At 45.7% G+C, this 16,372-nt stretch overlaps 1 protein-coding gene across 1 annotated transcript in view; it reads left to right on the top strand.

Moving 5' to 3' along the window:
- Positions 1-16,372, top strand: part of Dram1 (DNA damage regulated autophagy modulator 1) — a 37,764-nt gene that overhangs the window by 14,800 nt on the left and 6,592 nt on the right. The window contains exons 3-5 of the mRNA XM_052753047.1: positions 1,770-1,912; positions 8,282-8,459; positions 16,228-16,286. Coding sequence (XP_052609007.1) covers positions 1,770-1,912; positions 8,282-8,459; positions 16,228-16,286 — 380 coding nt within the window. The remainder of the gene's footprint in view (positions 1-1,769; positions 1,913-8,281; positions 8,460-16,227; positions 16,287-16,372) is intronic.

The following is a 16,372-nucleotide window of genomic DNA, read 5'->3' as shown; positions in this document are numbered from 1 at the left end:
GGATGACTTTTTTTTCTTTTCCACTCCTCAGAAGCCGGGCAGAAATAATTAATGGGATGCAATCCTGTCATGAGTCCATTAATGTCATGTACAGTGAATCCAATTGCTTTGCCATTGATACAAAACCCGGTCCTCTATGAGGATTGGAGGAAACGGGTGTCAGATGTGGGGCTGTCAATCCTTTCCCCCTCCACCCTGTGGAGCCATCAGGGCTGATTGTGTAACCAGCACCGCCAACCTCCCCCCCACTTCCCTCTCCAGAGTAGACCAGGAGGACTTCCCGGAACCCTCCTGAGGGAGGGAGCCTCTTTAGAATGTGTGCAACTTGATAGAAAGTTTCATGTGGTCACTCATCTGTGGGTTCTTCCAACTGGGTTTGGAGGTGAGAAAGAGGAAAGAGAAAGAAACACAGGGCCAGTCAGTCCTGAGGCCTTTTTATACATCTTTGCCGAGCCGGACTTAGAAGAACAAGTAATTAATTTGACCATAGTCAAGGACAGGTTCAGGCTTTAGACACAATACGTGACATGAATATGTTCAAATTTTGAAGTTGGGCTAAGTGTCCAGTTTTAGCTTTTTCCCTTCCAGATAAAGTCTTGCTCTATAGCCAGGTCCACTTACATTGGTTGTGTAAGCCAGTGGTTTCATGGAACTTGCAATTCTCCTTCCTCAACCTTCTACGGTCTGGGAGTATAGCCATGTGCCATCATCCCTCGCCAGACTGCTGTTTATTTACCTAGTTTTTACTTTTTAAAAATTTGAGATAGGGTCTCTTCTAGGTTGCCCAGTGTGGCCTTGACTGTATCAGTACACATGAAGTCCACCTTATCATAGCAAGGGCCACACGTTTTACACACTTTAAAAACAGACCAGAAGAAAAAATTTAGTATTAGCAGTAGACAGAAGACTGGTGTTCAGAATGTGTCAAAGCCTCTACAACTTGAACCCAAGGGGGAAATATGAATGCAACGTGGTCATGCAAGTCTCAGAAGGCATGTGGAAAGCCAAAAGGCAATTTTCAGAAGGCTGGAACTGTTACCACTCACTCATGAGGAAATACCAACTAAAGTTTCTAGGTTTCACTCCTTAGACGGCTGCTTATGTTAAAAGCATTATGCACACAGTTACTCTCCCACCTCAGCTGACTCAGAGCAATTGAGACCTGCTTCTCAGCATTTTAATCCTGAGTATTTTTTTTTCCCAGACTATTGCTCTGAAAACGTGCCCCAAACTTACAAATCAGGAATGTTGATGGAGTATTGTTTGTAGCTGGAAAACCCAGGGAGCAAAGTAGAAATCCATCTACAAGAGAAGGGCAAAATAAAGACAGGGTCTCACACACCATATAGAAGCCTCCTGGAAATGACAATGTAGACTGATTTTGCAGTGACTTGGAATAATCTTCATGGTACACTGTTAAGTGAGAAAAGCAAGTCAAAGAATAACACATGGAATGTAATGCCCTTTACATGAAAATAGCCAAGATGGTGTCTGTGTGTGTCTGTGTGTGTGTGTGTGTGTGTGTGTGTGTGTGTGTGTGTGTGTGTACACTGCATGTGGGCAGAGAATGGGAAAAACAAAATATGTTGCAATCGGGACTTTTTTCTTTCTCCCCTGTGCTGGGAATCAAACCCAAGGCCTCATGTCACACTCTCAGCCATAATTAAGAAATTTTGTAAAAAAAAAAAAAAAAAAAGACTCACACATGTTCTTGTTTTTCATTAGAAGAATCAGGGATTAAATTTCACTAGATTATATATTTTTTTCAGGTGCAGCTACGATGTACACGAGATATAAAATAGTGGAGAAGCAAAATGAGACCTGCTATTTCGGCACACCCGTCTTTAACTTGGTGTCGCTAGTTCTTGGACTGGTGGGATGTATTGGAATGGGCATTGTAGCCAATTTTCAGGTATGGCCCGAGCGTTTGGGGTGGTTGACAATGAAAGAGTCAGAGTGTGAGTTGAGATGCAGGAATTCAAGAAACCACCTTGTGTTGCCAGGGTTATGGATGAGCTATGAGGTCAATGAATTAGGATTGGGTTGATCGAGTTTCAACACGATTGCCAGTGTTGCCTGGGAATTGGGAGAGAAGGGCTTGATATATACAAGACAGTGAGAGTGTATACCCCAAACGGTGCTGCAGGCTCAGCTCTGCTCTCTGTTTGTCTGTTTGTTTGGTTTTGGTTTTTCGAGACAGGGTTTCTCTGTGTAGCTTTGGCACCTTTCCTGGAACTGGCTTTGGAGTCCAGGCTGGCCTCAAACTCACAGAGATCCGCCTGGCTCTGCCTCCCGAGTGCCGGGATTAAAGGCGTGTGCCACCACCGCCCGGCTGCTGTTTGTTTGTTTTTAAGACAGTTTTTTACCCTCTATATGGCCCAGCTTGGCCTGGAATTCTTGGCAGTCCTCATTTTAATCACACACACACACACACACACACACACACACACACACACACACACACACACACTTAACCTTAAAACTACTAATGCTGAGTTCTCCTGCCTCAGCCTTCTGAGTACAGGGACTGCAGGCCTGGAGTACCACGCCTGGCTTCCCATTTCTGTTCATGTAGTCTGAAGCAAGAAAGAGCTACGTTAGCTTTGTAAACGATTTTCCTCAGAGGGAATGCTTATAACTCTACCATTGGCTACAAGCCATCACCCGACCTCTCCCTTTTGTAGATGAAGACTTGGTTTGTGGAGGTGAAATCATTTGCTCAGGTTTATTCAATGAATTTGTTTGCAGAACCCAAATATGGCCTCTGTTCCAGTACCCACGCTTTTCTCTAATTTGTAGATTCCTGCTCGTCCCACAGTCTTTCCCAAGAAAGCATTTTGATTTGCCTATGGAGAAGCTATTTAATGTGTTAGAAAAATCTGTGAATTTCCTGTTCACACTACTGACAGCATCTACCTCCTAAGACTGTTGTGAGGATTGGATGGGAGAATCAGCATCCAGTAGCCAACAGTCTGTTCTTAGTGGCTGTTGGAGTGATAGCCACTGTGATGGTCCTGCACTCTGCCTGTGTGAGAGCAGGATGGGTTACTACAGGAGGCCTTGGCTTCTGCCCAGGAGAATCTCTCACCTTCTCCCCACCAGCAATGACCTTGTATCATGCTGGTTTTCACAAAAAGATGGCGACCTTCACTCTAGTGGGCTGCTTGGGCATATGCCGTACACAGGAATAAGCACAAACCTCCTCCATCACCTTCTGCCCATCCATTCTCCAACGTCTACTCCTGCGTGGAACTGGAGCATGGTCACAGTGGCCTCAGCCTGGCGTGCATCTCACGAGCCCCACAGTCTCACTGTCTCTGCACTCATCAAGGGAGATGCCCTCTGTCAGCACTGGGGTGGGCATCATGATAGAGCACCTTTGCCAACAGTTAGGGTGAAAGGCCCGCTTCCTTATACGGTACAGCGTTTTCAGGATGGCCCGCAGGCCAGGGATGGATAAGGGTTCTTTGAACCAATCCTTGGGTGATGAAAGGCGACAGCACAGTTTACAGTTCTACCACCAGAAAGTGTGCTAGGAGCGGGGAGGGGAACTTAGAATGATATGCATTATCAGCATGTGATTATGAATTGTTCAATGGGAGGGTAGTATGCATTTTAGCATACTCCACTCCCACAAAAACCACAAGATTACAATTCCCATACAATTTCATTTCAATTGATTTATGTCTAGAGGCTAATTTCTCAAGATCATGGTCTGATCACAGAGGGGGTACAGTCACGTCCACATGCACATTCTTCCCAAAACCTCAAGGGGATTATCAGGGTGGGAGTGGAGTTTACACAAAGGTCACAGTGGTCCTTCCTGGAACACTTTGCAATTATCCCAGTCGTAGTTGAGCATCTCAATACAAATCTCTCTACATTGTTACATTGTGGCATGGGTGGTTGAATAATGGCGGAGTCAGCTTGCCCTTGGAACTAATTTTCTTTTTAGTTTCTTATTCTCCTGGGGCTTGGGGGGTATAAGCCTGAAGGGTTAGGGTCTTTCAGGAGGACCCGAGTTAATCCCTAGAAGCCTGGGTAACTCAGGGATGGTGACACTGGTCCTGAGGCTCCCTGACCCGTTGACTTGACCTCATTGGTGAGTTACAGGTCAGTGAGAGATCCCTAGCCCATTGACTTGACCTCACTGGTGAGTTACAGGTCAGTGAGAGATCCCTGGCCCGTTGACTTGACCTCATTGGTGAGTTACAGGTCAGTGAGAGATCCCTGGCCCATTGACTTAACCTCATTGGTGAGTTACAGGTCAATGAGAGATCCCTGGCCTCTTGACTTGACCTCATTGGTGAGTTACAGGTCAGTGAGAGATCCTGTCCAAACAAAGGGGGTGGCTCCTGAGAAGTGACACCTGAGGTTGACCTCAGCTTTCCGTGTGGACACATGAACACACACGTATTTGCACCCACATGAACAGCACCCCACACAAAATGAAATAAACCAGACACAAAAAGACAAGTATCCACAAGATCTCCCTCATAGGTAGAATCCAAAAGAGCTGACGCAAGGGAACACTAACCTTTTATTTTTATAAATACTTTTTTTTTTTTTGGTTTTTCAAGACAGGGTTTCTCTGTGTAGCTTTGCACCTTTCCTGGAACTCACTTTGTAGACCAGGCTGGCCTCAAACTCACAGAGATCCACCTGCCTCTGCCTCCCGAGTGCTGGGATTAAAGGCATTCGCCACCACCGCCTGGCTATAAATACATTTTATTTCAGTGTGTATTTTATGGAAATAAAGGGTGGCTGAAGCCTGGAGGTGGTGGCACATGTCTTTAATCCCAGCAGTGGGGAGGCAGAAGCAAGCAGATCTCACTGAGTTTGAGACCAGTGTGTGTGGTGATATATTGTGCACCCTAATCAAATTTGCCTGAAGATCAGAGAACAGAACAAGCCACTAGATTAAACACAGATGCTAGGCAGTGGCAGCACACGCCTTTAATCCTAGCACTCTGGAGGCAGAGATCCATCTGGATCTCCGTGAGTTCAAAGCCACCCTGGACCACATGAGATTAACTCAGTCTAGGAGAGAAACAGAGCCAGGCGGTGGTGTCCCACACCTTTAATCTCAGTACTTGGGAGTCACACGCCTTTAATCCCAGCACTAGGAAAGTTGAGACAGGAAATGATATGAGTGGGCAGAGGAAGGTATATAAGGCGTGAGGAGACAGGAACTAAAGTCTTTCAGCTGAGGAAAGCTTTTCAGACTGAGGAGTCCTAGAGGTAAGAGGTGGCTTGTTCCTTTGTCTCTCTGATCTTTCATCATTTACCCCAATATCAGGCTCTGGGTTTTTTTTTAATAAGACCATTTAACATTTGAACAAGTGTGGTCTACAGAGTGAGTTCCAAGACAGCCAGGGCTACACAGAGAAAACCTTTCTCAAAAACCAAAAAGCAAAAAAAAAAAAAAAAAAAAAAAAAGAACAAAAACAAAAACACAACACAAAACAAAACAACAACAACAAAAGAAAAAAACCCCAAACAAACAAACAAACAAAAAAACCAAAGGATGGCTGGTGCCAGAACAGGGGGGAAAAAAAGAAGAAAAAGCCATGCTTGTGTGGTCACAGCCGAGTGGTTAAAGTGATGAACTGGAAACAAAGCCGATTAAGAACTGTCAACCAGGGCAGTGAGATGGCTCATCAGATGTCAGCCCTTGCTGTGCGGCCCTGATGACCTCAGTTCAACCCCCAGATTCCCCCAGAGGGAGAAAGCTGACTTCTAAAGTTCTCCTCTGATCGCGTACCACGGCTTGCACGTTCTCTCTCCCTCCCTCCCTCTCTCTCCCTCCCTCCCTCCCTCTCCCTCCCTCTCCCTCCCTCCCTCCCTCCCTCCCTCTTTCTCTCTCCCCCCCTCCCCCCCCCCTCTGTCACACACACACACACACACACACACACAGAACCATAAGCCTAGTGAGATGGCACACACTTGCACGTTCTCTCTCTCTCTCTCTCTCTCTCTCTCTCTCTCTCTCTCTCTCTCTCTCACACACACACACACACACACACACACACACACACACACACACAGAACCATAAAGCCTAGTGAGATGGCACACACCTGTAATCCTAGCACTCAGGAGGCTGAGGGAGGGTTGAGTTGGAAGCCAGCCTCAGCTACGTAGCAAGAACCTCCTGTCTCAATAAACAAACAAACAAATAAAACAAGACAGGCTTGGTGGTACACACTCACTACAGAGACAGAGATGATCTTGATTTAATCATTTCACATTATAAACACAGACAAAAACATAAATACCATGGATATATACAATTATTATTTATACGTTAACACTAATTTTTTAAAACTGAGATGTTTATTATGGCAAAAAAAAAAAATCCAAGGTTTAACCCCCTCAATGTTTTCTGTGCTACCGAGTTCAAAGGATATCTCATCCACCCAAAATTCATGTCTGACCTAAGAACCATTCCCCTTCTAAAGGACCAGGGGCCACCGGGGATGTGGCTCAGCTGACAGAATGCTCGATTCGCATGCACAAAGGCCTGGGTTTAATCCCCAACACCCTATAATTCTGGGTATGGTGCAAGTCTGCCTATTGCGTTTAGGAGGTGGAGGCAGGGAGATAGAAAATTTAAGGTCCTTGACTACAGAGGGAGTTAGAGGCCAGCCTGGGCTACATGAAGCTCTGTTTAAAAGAGAGAGGTGGGGCAGAGAGAGACTATTTTTTGTGAGATGAGGTCTCACTATGTAGCCCAGGCTGGCCATGGCTGCTGAATCCCCCTTCCTCAGCTTCCTGAGTGTTGTGATAATGGGTGTGGACCACCACACCTAGTTTCAAGACCTCTTTAGTGGTAGAGCACGTACATACACCATCGTGAAGGAGACACATCAGAACAAACACTGCAGAGTCTGGGTCTTCTAATCTGGTCATGACAGGGTAAACGTTCCCAGGGAGCCCGTGAAGCTTGCAGATTCAGCTCCAGAGGATGTGTCAAGACGGCCAGAGCAGAGGAAGGAAATTTTCTCTTAGTGGGAGGAGAAAGCATATTCAAATTCAGGATGTCTATTACTGTGGAAAGTACCAGAATTCTGATTATTCCTGAAAGTGACTCAGTAGCAGATGATGCATTGGTTTCTATTTTGCCCTCACCCAAATATGCCTTACAGTCGAGCAATGAAAGGAATCTTTTCTCTTAATTCTTCTAAGATGTTTTTTAAAACTATGGTAAAATATACATAATATAGAATTTTCATCTTAAAGGCTTTTCTCTATATCATTTAGAGATTGTTTTCCTGAATTCTGTAAGTACACACACATTTAAAGGGGCACACATATTTTAAAACACAGACTGTCCCTTTCTTTTCATGTCTAACTGTATCTGTATGCCTGTGTTAGATATCCTACTTACAGACAATAACATGATGTATTGTAGCATGTGCATGCGTGTGCTGGTTCTTAACAGTGACTCACCTGCCTCTGTCTCCTGAGTCCTGGGATCACAGGACTGAGCTACCTCACCTGGCTTCTAAATGCATTGATGCATTTTTATTTATTTGTTTATTTTTCTAGAAGGAGTTTCTGTCCTGGAACTCACTCTATAGACCTGGCTGGCCTTGAACTCACAGAGGTTTTCTTGTCTCCTGAGTGCTGGGATTAAAGGCGTGTGTCACCATGCCCTGCTCCAAGTGCAGTTTTTATAGGAGATGCTATCATAGAGTCTTCACTGTGAGCACAGAAGGCAGAGCTGATGGCCGACCAAGAGGGAGGCTCTGATTACCTTAAGGTCACAGTCTTAGGGTGGAGTCAGGGCTTTTGATTTAGAACTGCCAGGCTCTACAGCCCACCGGCATAGCGCTCCTCCTGGGTGGATGCTGTCTTTTTCTTATCTCGGTATGGCCTAACTGTGACACAAGCAACTTCAGTCTCAGGCGTTAATCAGCAGTGGGAGGCTTTTCTGGATACTGATGACACGTAGCGGGTTCTCAACTCATGGACTGTAACCCCTTTGCCGGGGTTGGGGGGGGTTGTCAAAAGACTTTCACAGGAGGTTGCATATCAGATATTCTGCATGTCAGATATTCACATTACAATTCATAACAGCAGCAAAACTACAGTTATGAAGTAGCAATGAAAATATTTTATGCCTGGGGGGGTCTCCACAACACGAGGAGTGGTTTTCAAGGGTCTCAGCGTTAGGAAGGATGAGAACCACTGGCTGGGAGCCTCCCAGAGAGAGTGAGTGCTGGTGGCTTCAGGTTGGCACTTCCCCACGGCGTAAGAACCCGTCTGTGATCTCTGCAGGAGTTAGCTGTGCCCGTGGTCCACGACGGTGGCGCCCTTCTGGCTTTCGTCTGCGGCGTGGCTTACACACTCCTGCAATCGATCATCTCCTACAAATCCTGTCCCCAGTGGAACAGCCTCACCACGTGCCATGTCCGGATGGCCATCTCGGCCGTCTCCTGCGCGGCTGTCGTCCCCAGTATCCTTTCTGCGTGTCCGTCGGAAAAACATGGCGAGGAAGCAGACTGTTCCACCTCGGGCCGTAGCAGTGGCTCGGGGGACTGCTGAAGTGGGGTCTTGGCAGTAGGGAGAGAGACTCACTGAGTTCAGGTGGGGACGTGGGAGTCTGTAGCCAGGGAGCAGCTTGGGGGCGCTGGGTAGAAGAGAACTAAGGAGACGTGAGGTGGTTCGCTAAACTTTCTTGGCAGGATGCTTGTACATGACACTTCAGGGCAATCAGACGGATGGTGGGTGTGTGGGGGTGTGTGGGGGCGACTCAGATAACCAGAGAGTGGGGGTGAGGAGATTGATAACTGTGAGTTTATCAGACTCGGTGTCACTGTGGCGAAGTACCCGACAGACAACTTTCCGGGGGAAGACTTCTGGTTCACTGTTTCTGAGACTTCAGCCCATGGTTGCCTGGACCGGTGTGCGCGGGCAGACCATTATGACAATGGGAGCATGTGCGCACAGAATTACTTCATTATGAACAGGAAAGAGAAAGCATGGATGGAGCAGGGGAAGGGAGAGAAGGGGAGGGAGAGAGGCAGGGGCAGGAGGAAGTAGGGGAAGGGGTCAGGGATATGACTCCTCCAGCCCTGGCCCAAGGACCGACCCCAGTGACCTGCTTCTTCCAGATAGGTCCTACCTCATAAAGTTTCCAGAACATCGCCCAATAGTGCCACCGTCTAGGACCAAGTCCCTGGCAGACACACAACCAAGGCAACTTATAGAGGGTTTATTTGGGGCTTACGGTTGCAGAGGGTTAGAGTCCATGACTATCATGATGGGGGGACCATGGCGGCCCGCGGGCAGACAGATACACATGGCACCAGAGCAGTAGTTAAGAACTTACATCTTGAGCCACAGTCACGATGCAGAGGAAGGTAACTGGAAATGGCAAAGGCTTTGGAAACGTCAAAGCCCACCCCCAGTGACGTACTTCCAACAAGGCCACGCCTCTGAATTCTTCCCAAACAGTTCCACCAACTGAGACCCAAACATTAAAATATATGAGCCCGCGGGGGCCATTCTCATCCAATCCACTAACACTAACCTTAACCTGGATCTAGTTAAATTGATTTTATAGTCTAAATTTGTATTCCAGTTACGTTGTTCTTTATACTGATGTGCACAGATGGGCCCAGGAGAAGGTTTAGGATGCAGCCAAGCGAAGAATCTTCGTCCTGGCAAGTCTGATGTTCCCTTCACACCCCTGTTCTTAAAGCACTAAAAAGACAAGGGAAAGTTACCAAGTGTCCAGACTCTTCAGAGGCTCAAATAGGAGAAAAGTGGATGCCACTACAGAAGTATTAGATTCCAACAGGCTTTGGGGGAAATGGGGGGTAGAGAAAAACGTGAATGGGGGGGATAGAAAAAAAAGAAGGAACACTTGAGTCTGTTTGCTTTTCCCTCCCACGGGTCAGTTTCACAAGCCATCCGAAAATATTTAATTCTTTGAAGTGCTTGGTTAAAGATACCAAATATTGGCATTGTACTTAAACAGCTTTGCGACATCCCGAGTGTCGGGACTCCATGCCTGCTGGGGACATGGCAGTTGGATTAAGTCAACTCAGGGATTTCCTTTTAAACTTAGTCACTGTGATCAAGTCAACCCAAAATCCATTCAGCCTTTTGTAGTCGCCGACCTTGTTTTCAATATGAGAGTCACTAAATTTTCTAATTTAGCAAGGAAAAAAAGGAAATGAGTATTTAATCGTGTTTATATATTCTGATCTAAAGGAAATGAAAGCCGGGCATAGAGGTGCATGCCTGTTAAGTCCAGCACTTGGTAGGTGGAGGCAGGGGGATCAGCCTGGGCTCTTAAGAAAGACCCTCTTCCTCCTCGTGAGGGCTTTTGATCTTGTCTTACTGTGTCTTGCTTTGTGGGGGTTGGTTGTTGTCTCTGGAGGCCTGCTCTTTTCTGAAGGGAAATGGAGGGGGAGTGGATCTGGGGGAGAAGGGAGGTCTGGGGGAGATTGGAAGAGTGGGGGGAGAGGGGATGTGTTATATCAGAGTAGAATCTATTTTTAATTAAAAAAAAGAAAAAAAGGGAAACATTTTCTCTCTCTCTCTCTCTCTCTCTCTCTCTCTCTCTCTCTCTCTCTCTCTCTCTTTCTCGTGTGTGTGTATGTGTGTTTTGTTTATTTGTTTGTTTAAAAGAGGGCCTTGTTATGTATCCCCTGCTGGCCAGTAGCCATCCTGTTTCGGCTTGCCAAGTGCTGGGATTACAGGTGTGTGTGATCACACCCAGCTCCCTTTCTTTCTTTAATGAAGTATTTAAAGCAAGAAAAGAAAAGTGATATGGTATTTCAAGGGTGCAAAATCTCCATCTTTTGATCTTGTGTCAGATTGTAGGAAAGAAATGGGCATTGTAAGCAATGCAGGCCAGGTCATGGTGTATAATGGTCAAGCCTCAGATCACATCATGGCCTTTAAACTTTGAGCTCCGTTTTCCTCCTAAAATAGCAATTACATCAGATAGCCTAAGTATGCAGTTTTACTTTATTATTTGTTTATTATTGTTTTGAGACAGAGTCTTACTCTGTAGCCCAGGCTGACCACGAATTTGTGGCCCATCTTTTGTATCTCAGCCTCCTGAGTGCTAGTATTACAGGCGTTCACTGAGATTTCAGGCATACACTAGGATTACAGGCACACACTGGGGTTACAGGCACACAGTAGGATTACAAGCACACACACTCAGATTACAGGCACACACTGAGGTTACAGGAACTCACTGGGATTACAGACACACACTGAGGTTACAGGCACTCACTGGGATTACAGACACACACTAGGATTATAGGCACACACTGGGATTATAGGCATATGCTGGGATTACAGGCATGTACCACCTAGCTGGGTTCTTCCTCCTAGTCTTGAGATTATTAATTATAACATTTTCAGTCAAGGAGGAACTAAGCCCTGACACTGAGAAATTTACTAACAAACTGCATGCCTTTGCTCCTAAGACAACTCCTTCCTCATTTCCTTGTCCTGTTTATAGTTTGAAGATGTTCATACTTTCTCTCAAAATAGATTTCCTTTTTGTATGGACTGTAAACTGTATAAGTAAGTGGCGTTTGTAGTGTCATGAACAGTTTCTTGTGCAGGAAACCTTTCTTTCCTTCCAACTCCTAGAGGCAAATCTCTTCCATACTCAAACCAGAGAGTCCCAGCACAAGGGACATTTTGGTCTCAGTTTCCCATCCGAGCATTTCCATTTCCTGTTCTCATGTCCAGGAGTTTCAGATTCCTAGCCAAGCCAAAGGGTCAGAGACCCACACAGAAGCAGGTTAGTCCCTGCAACAAATTACCCTGAACGAATTTCACCAAACTTCCTCCTGAAAAAGCCTGTGGCCTCCATCGTTTCTGTGGTAGTAATGTTTCTCTGGCAGGCTCCTTAGAATGCCCGAGTTTCTCCTTAGTATTTCTTTGACACAAAACAGCATCACTGACTCCTGAGGAAACTAAGTCCCTGAGTGAGGCTAGTCCATCCATTTTTCTTTTTCTTTTTTTGTTTGTTTCTCTGTGTAGCCCTGGCTGTCCTGGAACTCAGAGATCCCCTTGCCTCTGCCTTCTGAGTGCTGGGACTAAAGTCATGTGTCACCACACCCAGCTGTTGAGGCCTGTGATTTCCTAGCGGGTTTCTAAACTTCTCCTGCTTATCAGCTCATCTTGCCTCACCTTCTAAAGCTTCCAAAAACTTAACAGGAGCCAGGCATGGTGGGAATAGTCCAAACCTGCCATGGAAAGAGAGAGACAGAGAAACTGGAGAGTGGGAGGCAGAAAGGGAGGACAATGAAGGAAGGAAGAAAAGAAGAAAAAGGGAGAGAAAAAGGATGGGTGGTGGTGGTGGTGCAGCTGGTGACATACTCCTTTAATCCCAGAGGCGGAGGCAGGAGGATCTCTCTGAGTTCAAGGCCAGCCTGTTCTACAGAGTGAGTTCCAGGACAAGCCAGAGCTACATAGTGAAACCCTGTCTCAAAAAACAAACAAAAGAAAGAAAGAAAGAAAGAAAGAAGAAAGAAAAAGAAAGAGAAAGGAATGGAGAAGGAAGACAAGAAGAGAGAAAGACCCTTCACAGGGTTCCTGAGGCATGTGATCTGAGACTTCCCTTCTCTCCAGGCTCATTGTGACCTTTTCCCCTCCAGGCATGGTGGTTTCCTGTTCTCTGCTTTTGCCTGTGCTCATCCCGGGGGGCTCTTTTAGAGCTGGGCTATTGGCCCATCACAGTAACTGTGTGACTTTTTGCATACTTGAAATGTGGCTAGCCCAAATTGAGATGTTTCATAAATGTAAAATACACACTCACTTCAAAGACTTGATTAGAGAAAAAGGAATATAGCTGAGTAGATGACATCGTAAGTTCCCCCTCCTCCTTTGCTTTTTTGGTGGTTGCTTGGTTGGGATTTTTTTTTTTTTTTTTTTTTTTTTTTTTTGGTTTTTCGAGACAGGGTTTCTCTGTGTAGCTTTGCGCCTTTCCTGGAACTCACTTGGTAGTCCAGGCTGGCCTCGAACTCACAGAGATCCGCCTGGCTCTGCCTCCCGAATGCTGGGATTACAGGCGTGCGCCACCACCGCCCGGCTTTGGTTGGAATTTTTTCTTTCTTTTTTTTTTTGGTGGGAGGTGAGTAGACTTGAACTCTATGTAACTGAGGTTGGCTTCAAACTTTTGATACTCTTGTCCTAGACTCCCAAGTGTTGGGATTATTGACATGAGATATTACACCCAGCTTACACTAATAATTCTTTTTTTTTGGGGGGGGGGTTTGAGACAGGGTTTCTCTGTAGCTTTGGAGCCTGTCCTGGACTAGCTCTGTAGACCAGGCTGGCCTCGAACTCACAGAGATCCGCCTGCCTCTGCCTCCTGAGTGCTGGGATTACAGGCGTGCGCCGCCACCGCCCGGCTACACTAATAATTCTTTATATTATTGCACATTAAAATTATATTATAAATATTTTATTTTTTAATTTTTAAAAATTGTGTGTGTGTGTGTGTGTGTATGTGTGTGTGTGTGTGTATGTGTGTGTATGGGTGCCTACAGAGGGCAGAAGAGGCATCAGATGCCTGGGAGCTGTGGTTTATAGGCAGTTGTTAGCTGCCCAGTGTGTGTGCTGGGGACCAAACTCATGTCCTCTGGAGGAACAGCACACAGCCTTAACAGTGAGCTATCACTCCTCTTCTGTCACCATTAATATTATTTATTAATTAATATTAGGTTCAATAGGACATATGCTACCTATCAGTGTATAAGATAACATCAAATAATATATCAGTATTACTGCAGTGACAGTATTTTAGTAAGTTGGGTTAAATAAGAAACACTATTAAAACTAATTGCATTTATTATTATTATTATTATTATTATTATTATTATTTGATGTTTCAAGACAGAGTTTCTCTGTGTAACAGTCCTGACTGTCCTGGAACTTGCTCTGTAGACCAGGTGGGCCTTTTAGAAACAGACTTTTGAGGAGTGGTTGGAGAGAAGTGGAGACCCTTCCTCCTGACCCCGAATTTTAGAGCCAAGTGCTTCTGCTTAAGTAAGACTTTTGGGATAAATAGCAAATCCCTACAGACCAGTTTGCAGCCACGGAGGCCCCTGCCTTCCCTGGACACTATTTCTGGGTGCTGAGCTCAGAGACCTGCCTGCCTCTGTCTCCCGAGTGCTGGGATTTTAAAGGCAGGCACCATCACTGCCCGGCTCTTGTTAGTTTTTAAAAACATGGCTACTAGCAAATTTTGCTTACACGTTATATTCAGTGGGGTGAGGCTGCTATAGAGAGGCCTTCTAACTTCATGACTCAGATGAGCTGCTCTGTGATGTATTCCCGGCACCCCAAATGCCAGTGCGTACTGAATTAATGGTTTTGTTTTTGTTTGTTTTTATCTGAGCCAATGCTGTTCCCGGTTCTCTCCTCTCTAGCACGTCATGTTCTCTGGGCTTTGTTGAATGGGACTGTAATATTTCTGGGTGCTGAGACTAAGTCTGTGTGACTGAGCTCCCCATCTACTCCCAGACAAGGTGGTACCTAGTGCCCTGAAGAGGGAAGTAAGGAGTACATAGAGGAGAGAATTCATAGATTTGAAACCAGGAGAAGCGGAAGTACGGCCATTAGATGATCAAGGAACATCTACGCTATCAGGCTGCTTTTAGTCTGAGAAATTGAGAACTGTCAAGCTTTGCAGAATATGAAGGGAGGGGCCAGGAAAGGACGTGTTGGCTCTGAACTGCGGAGGAGGCACAAACTGGCTTTGGCTCAGCACTTTGGGTCAATTCCCTGTACTTTTAAAAAATAGACTTTCTAGAGCTTTCTATTTCCCCCTATCTTTTTTTCCCTTTCCCTTCCAAGTTCAGCCTCTGCCCTTGTGAGGTACTAGTGTCCAGGGAAGGCAGGGTCCTCCGTGGCTGCATCATTGAACTGGTCTGTAGGGGATTTGCCTTTTATCCCCCAAATCTGACGTAAGCAGAATCTCTTGGCTCTGAAATTCGGGGTCAGGAGGAAGGGTCTCCACTTCTCTCCAACCACTCCTCAAAAGTCTGTTTCTAAAAGGTAGTAGTTTGAATTTGAAAAATAGCTCAGTTTTTTTATTATTATTTTATGTGTATGGGTGCTTTGCATGCCTGTATGTATGTATGTATGTATGTATGTATGTATGTATGTATGTATGTATGTCTGTGCACCAAGTTTATGTGGTGCCCACAGAAGCCAGCAGAGGGCACCAGAGTCCCTGGAACTGGAGTTACAGTTGCTTGTTCTGGAAATTGGAACTTGGGTACTCTGGAAGAGTGGCCAGTGTTCTTAACCACTGAGCCATCTTTCCAGCCCCTGGTAGTTTATTTTTGTGCATGTTCCTGTTCATGAAAGCTGTCACCTTGGGGATGACATTTTAGAGGAATATTTTTATTCAGTAGCAGGAGTTTTTTGTTGTTGTTGTTGTTTATTTTTTTATTTTTAAAAAAGGACCTGCCTTGAATTTCCATGTCAGCCAGTTAGGCCAGCTTTAAACAGCTTAAATGGAAACACCCAGAAATGCTCAGGTTGAACAAAACATAGACACAGATGAAAATTTTACTATACACACCTGTCTTAGTTCCCGTTCTATTGCTGTGAAGAGACACCACGACCATGGCGACTCTTATAAAGGAAAACATTTAATTGGGGCTGGCTTACAGGTTCAGGGGCTTGTCATCATGGCAGGGAGCATGGCGGTATGCAGGCATGGTGCTGGAGAAGGAGCTGAGAAGTAGCTATATCCTGATCCATAGGCTGAGAGAGAGGGGGAAAAAACACCTGGCTGGGTGTGAGCTTTGAAAACCCCAAGTGACACTCTTCCTCCAACAAGGCCACACCTCCTAACCTTTCTATCACTGCCAAAGAGCTTCACTCCCGGGTGACTAAGCATTCAATTATATCAAGCCTATCGGGGTCCTTCTTATTCAAACCACTCCAGCACCCAGAAAAGTATTGCTGAGGAATAACTGCATTTCCATGCTATAATTTATTGATTTATAGATTTACTTTGTGGTACTGGGAACTGAACCTAAGACCTTGGGCATGCCAGGCAAGTGTTCTGCAGCCTGGTGTGACTTAGCTACTGTCCTGATTGGAGGTCTGAGGTTACAAGGTTGACTATAGAAATGTTCTATTTAAACATTGTGTAGTGATTATGCTCATCGAATCGTCTGAATAGTGAAGGACCTGTTTTCTCCACCCTTTCCTTAACCATCTTTTATAAGTGATTGCCTGTGCTTCGCTAATTTCCATAACCAAGCTGGAATGGAATCCGAAAGAAAAGGTAACCGCTCCTCCTCAGTACAGTTGCCCGTCCTGGCCGGGTCTGCGAGACTCGGGCTGTCACTCACCTTTCTTGGAACGGGCTGG

Source organism: Peromyscus californicus, unplaced genomic scaffold, assembly GCF_007827085.1.
Source record: "Peromyscus californicus insignis strain IS unplaced genomic scaffold, ASM782708v3 Scaffold_24__1_contigs__length_46423439, whole genome shotgun sequence".
Classification (NCBI taxonomy): Eukaryota; Metazoa; Chordata; class Mammalia; order Rodentia; family Cricetidae; genus Peromyscus; species Peromyscus californicus.
Note: the sequence above shows the minus strand (reverse complement) of the source record. Positions and strands in the feature narration are given on the sequence as shown.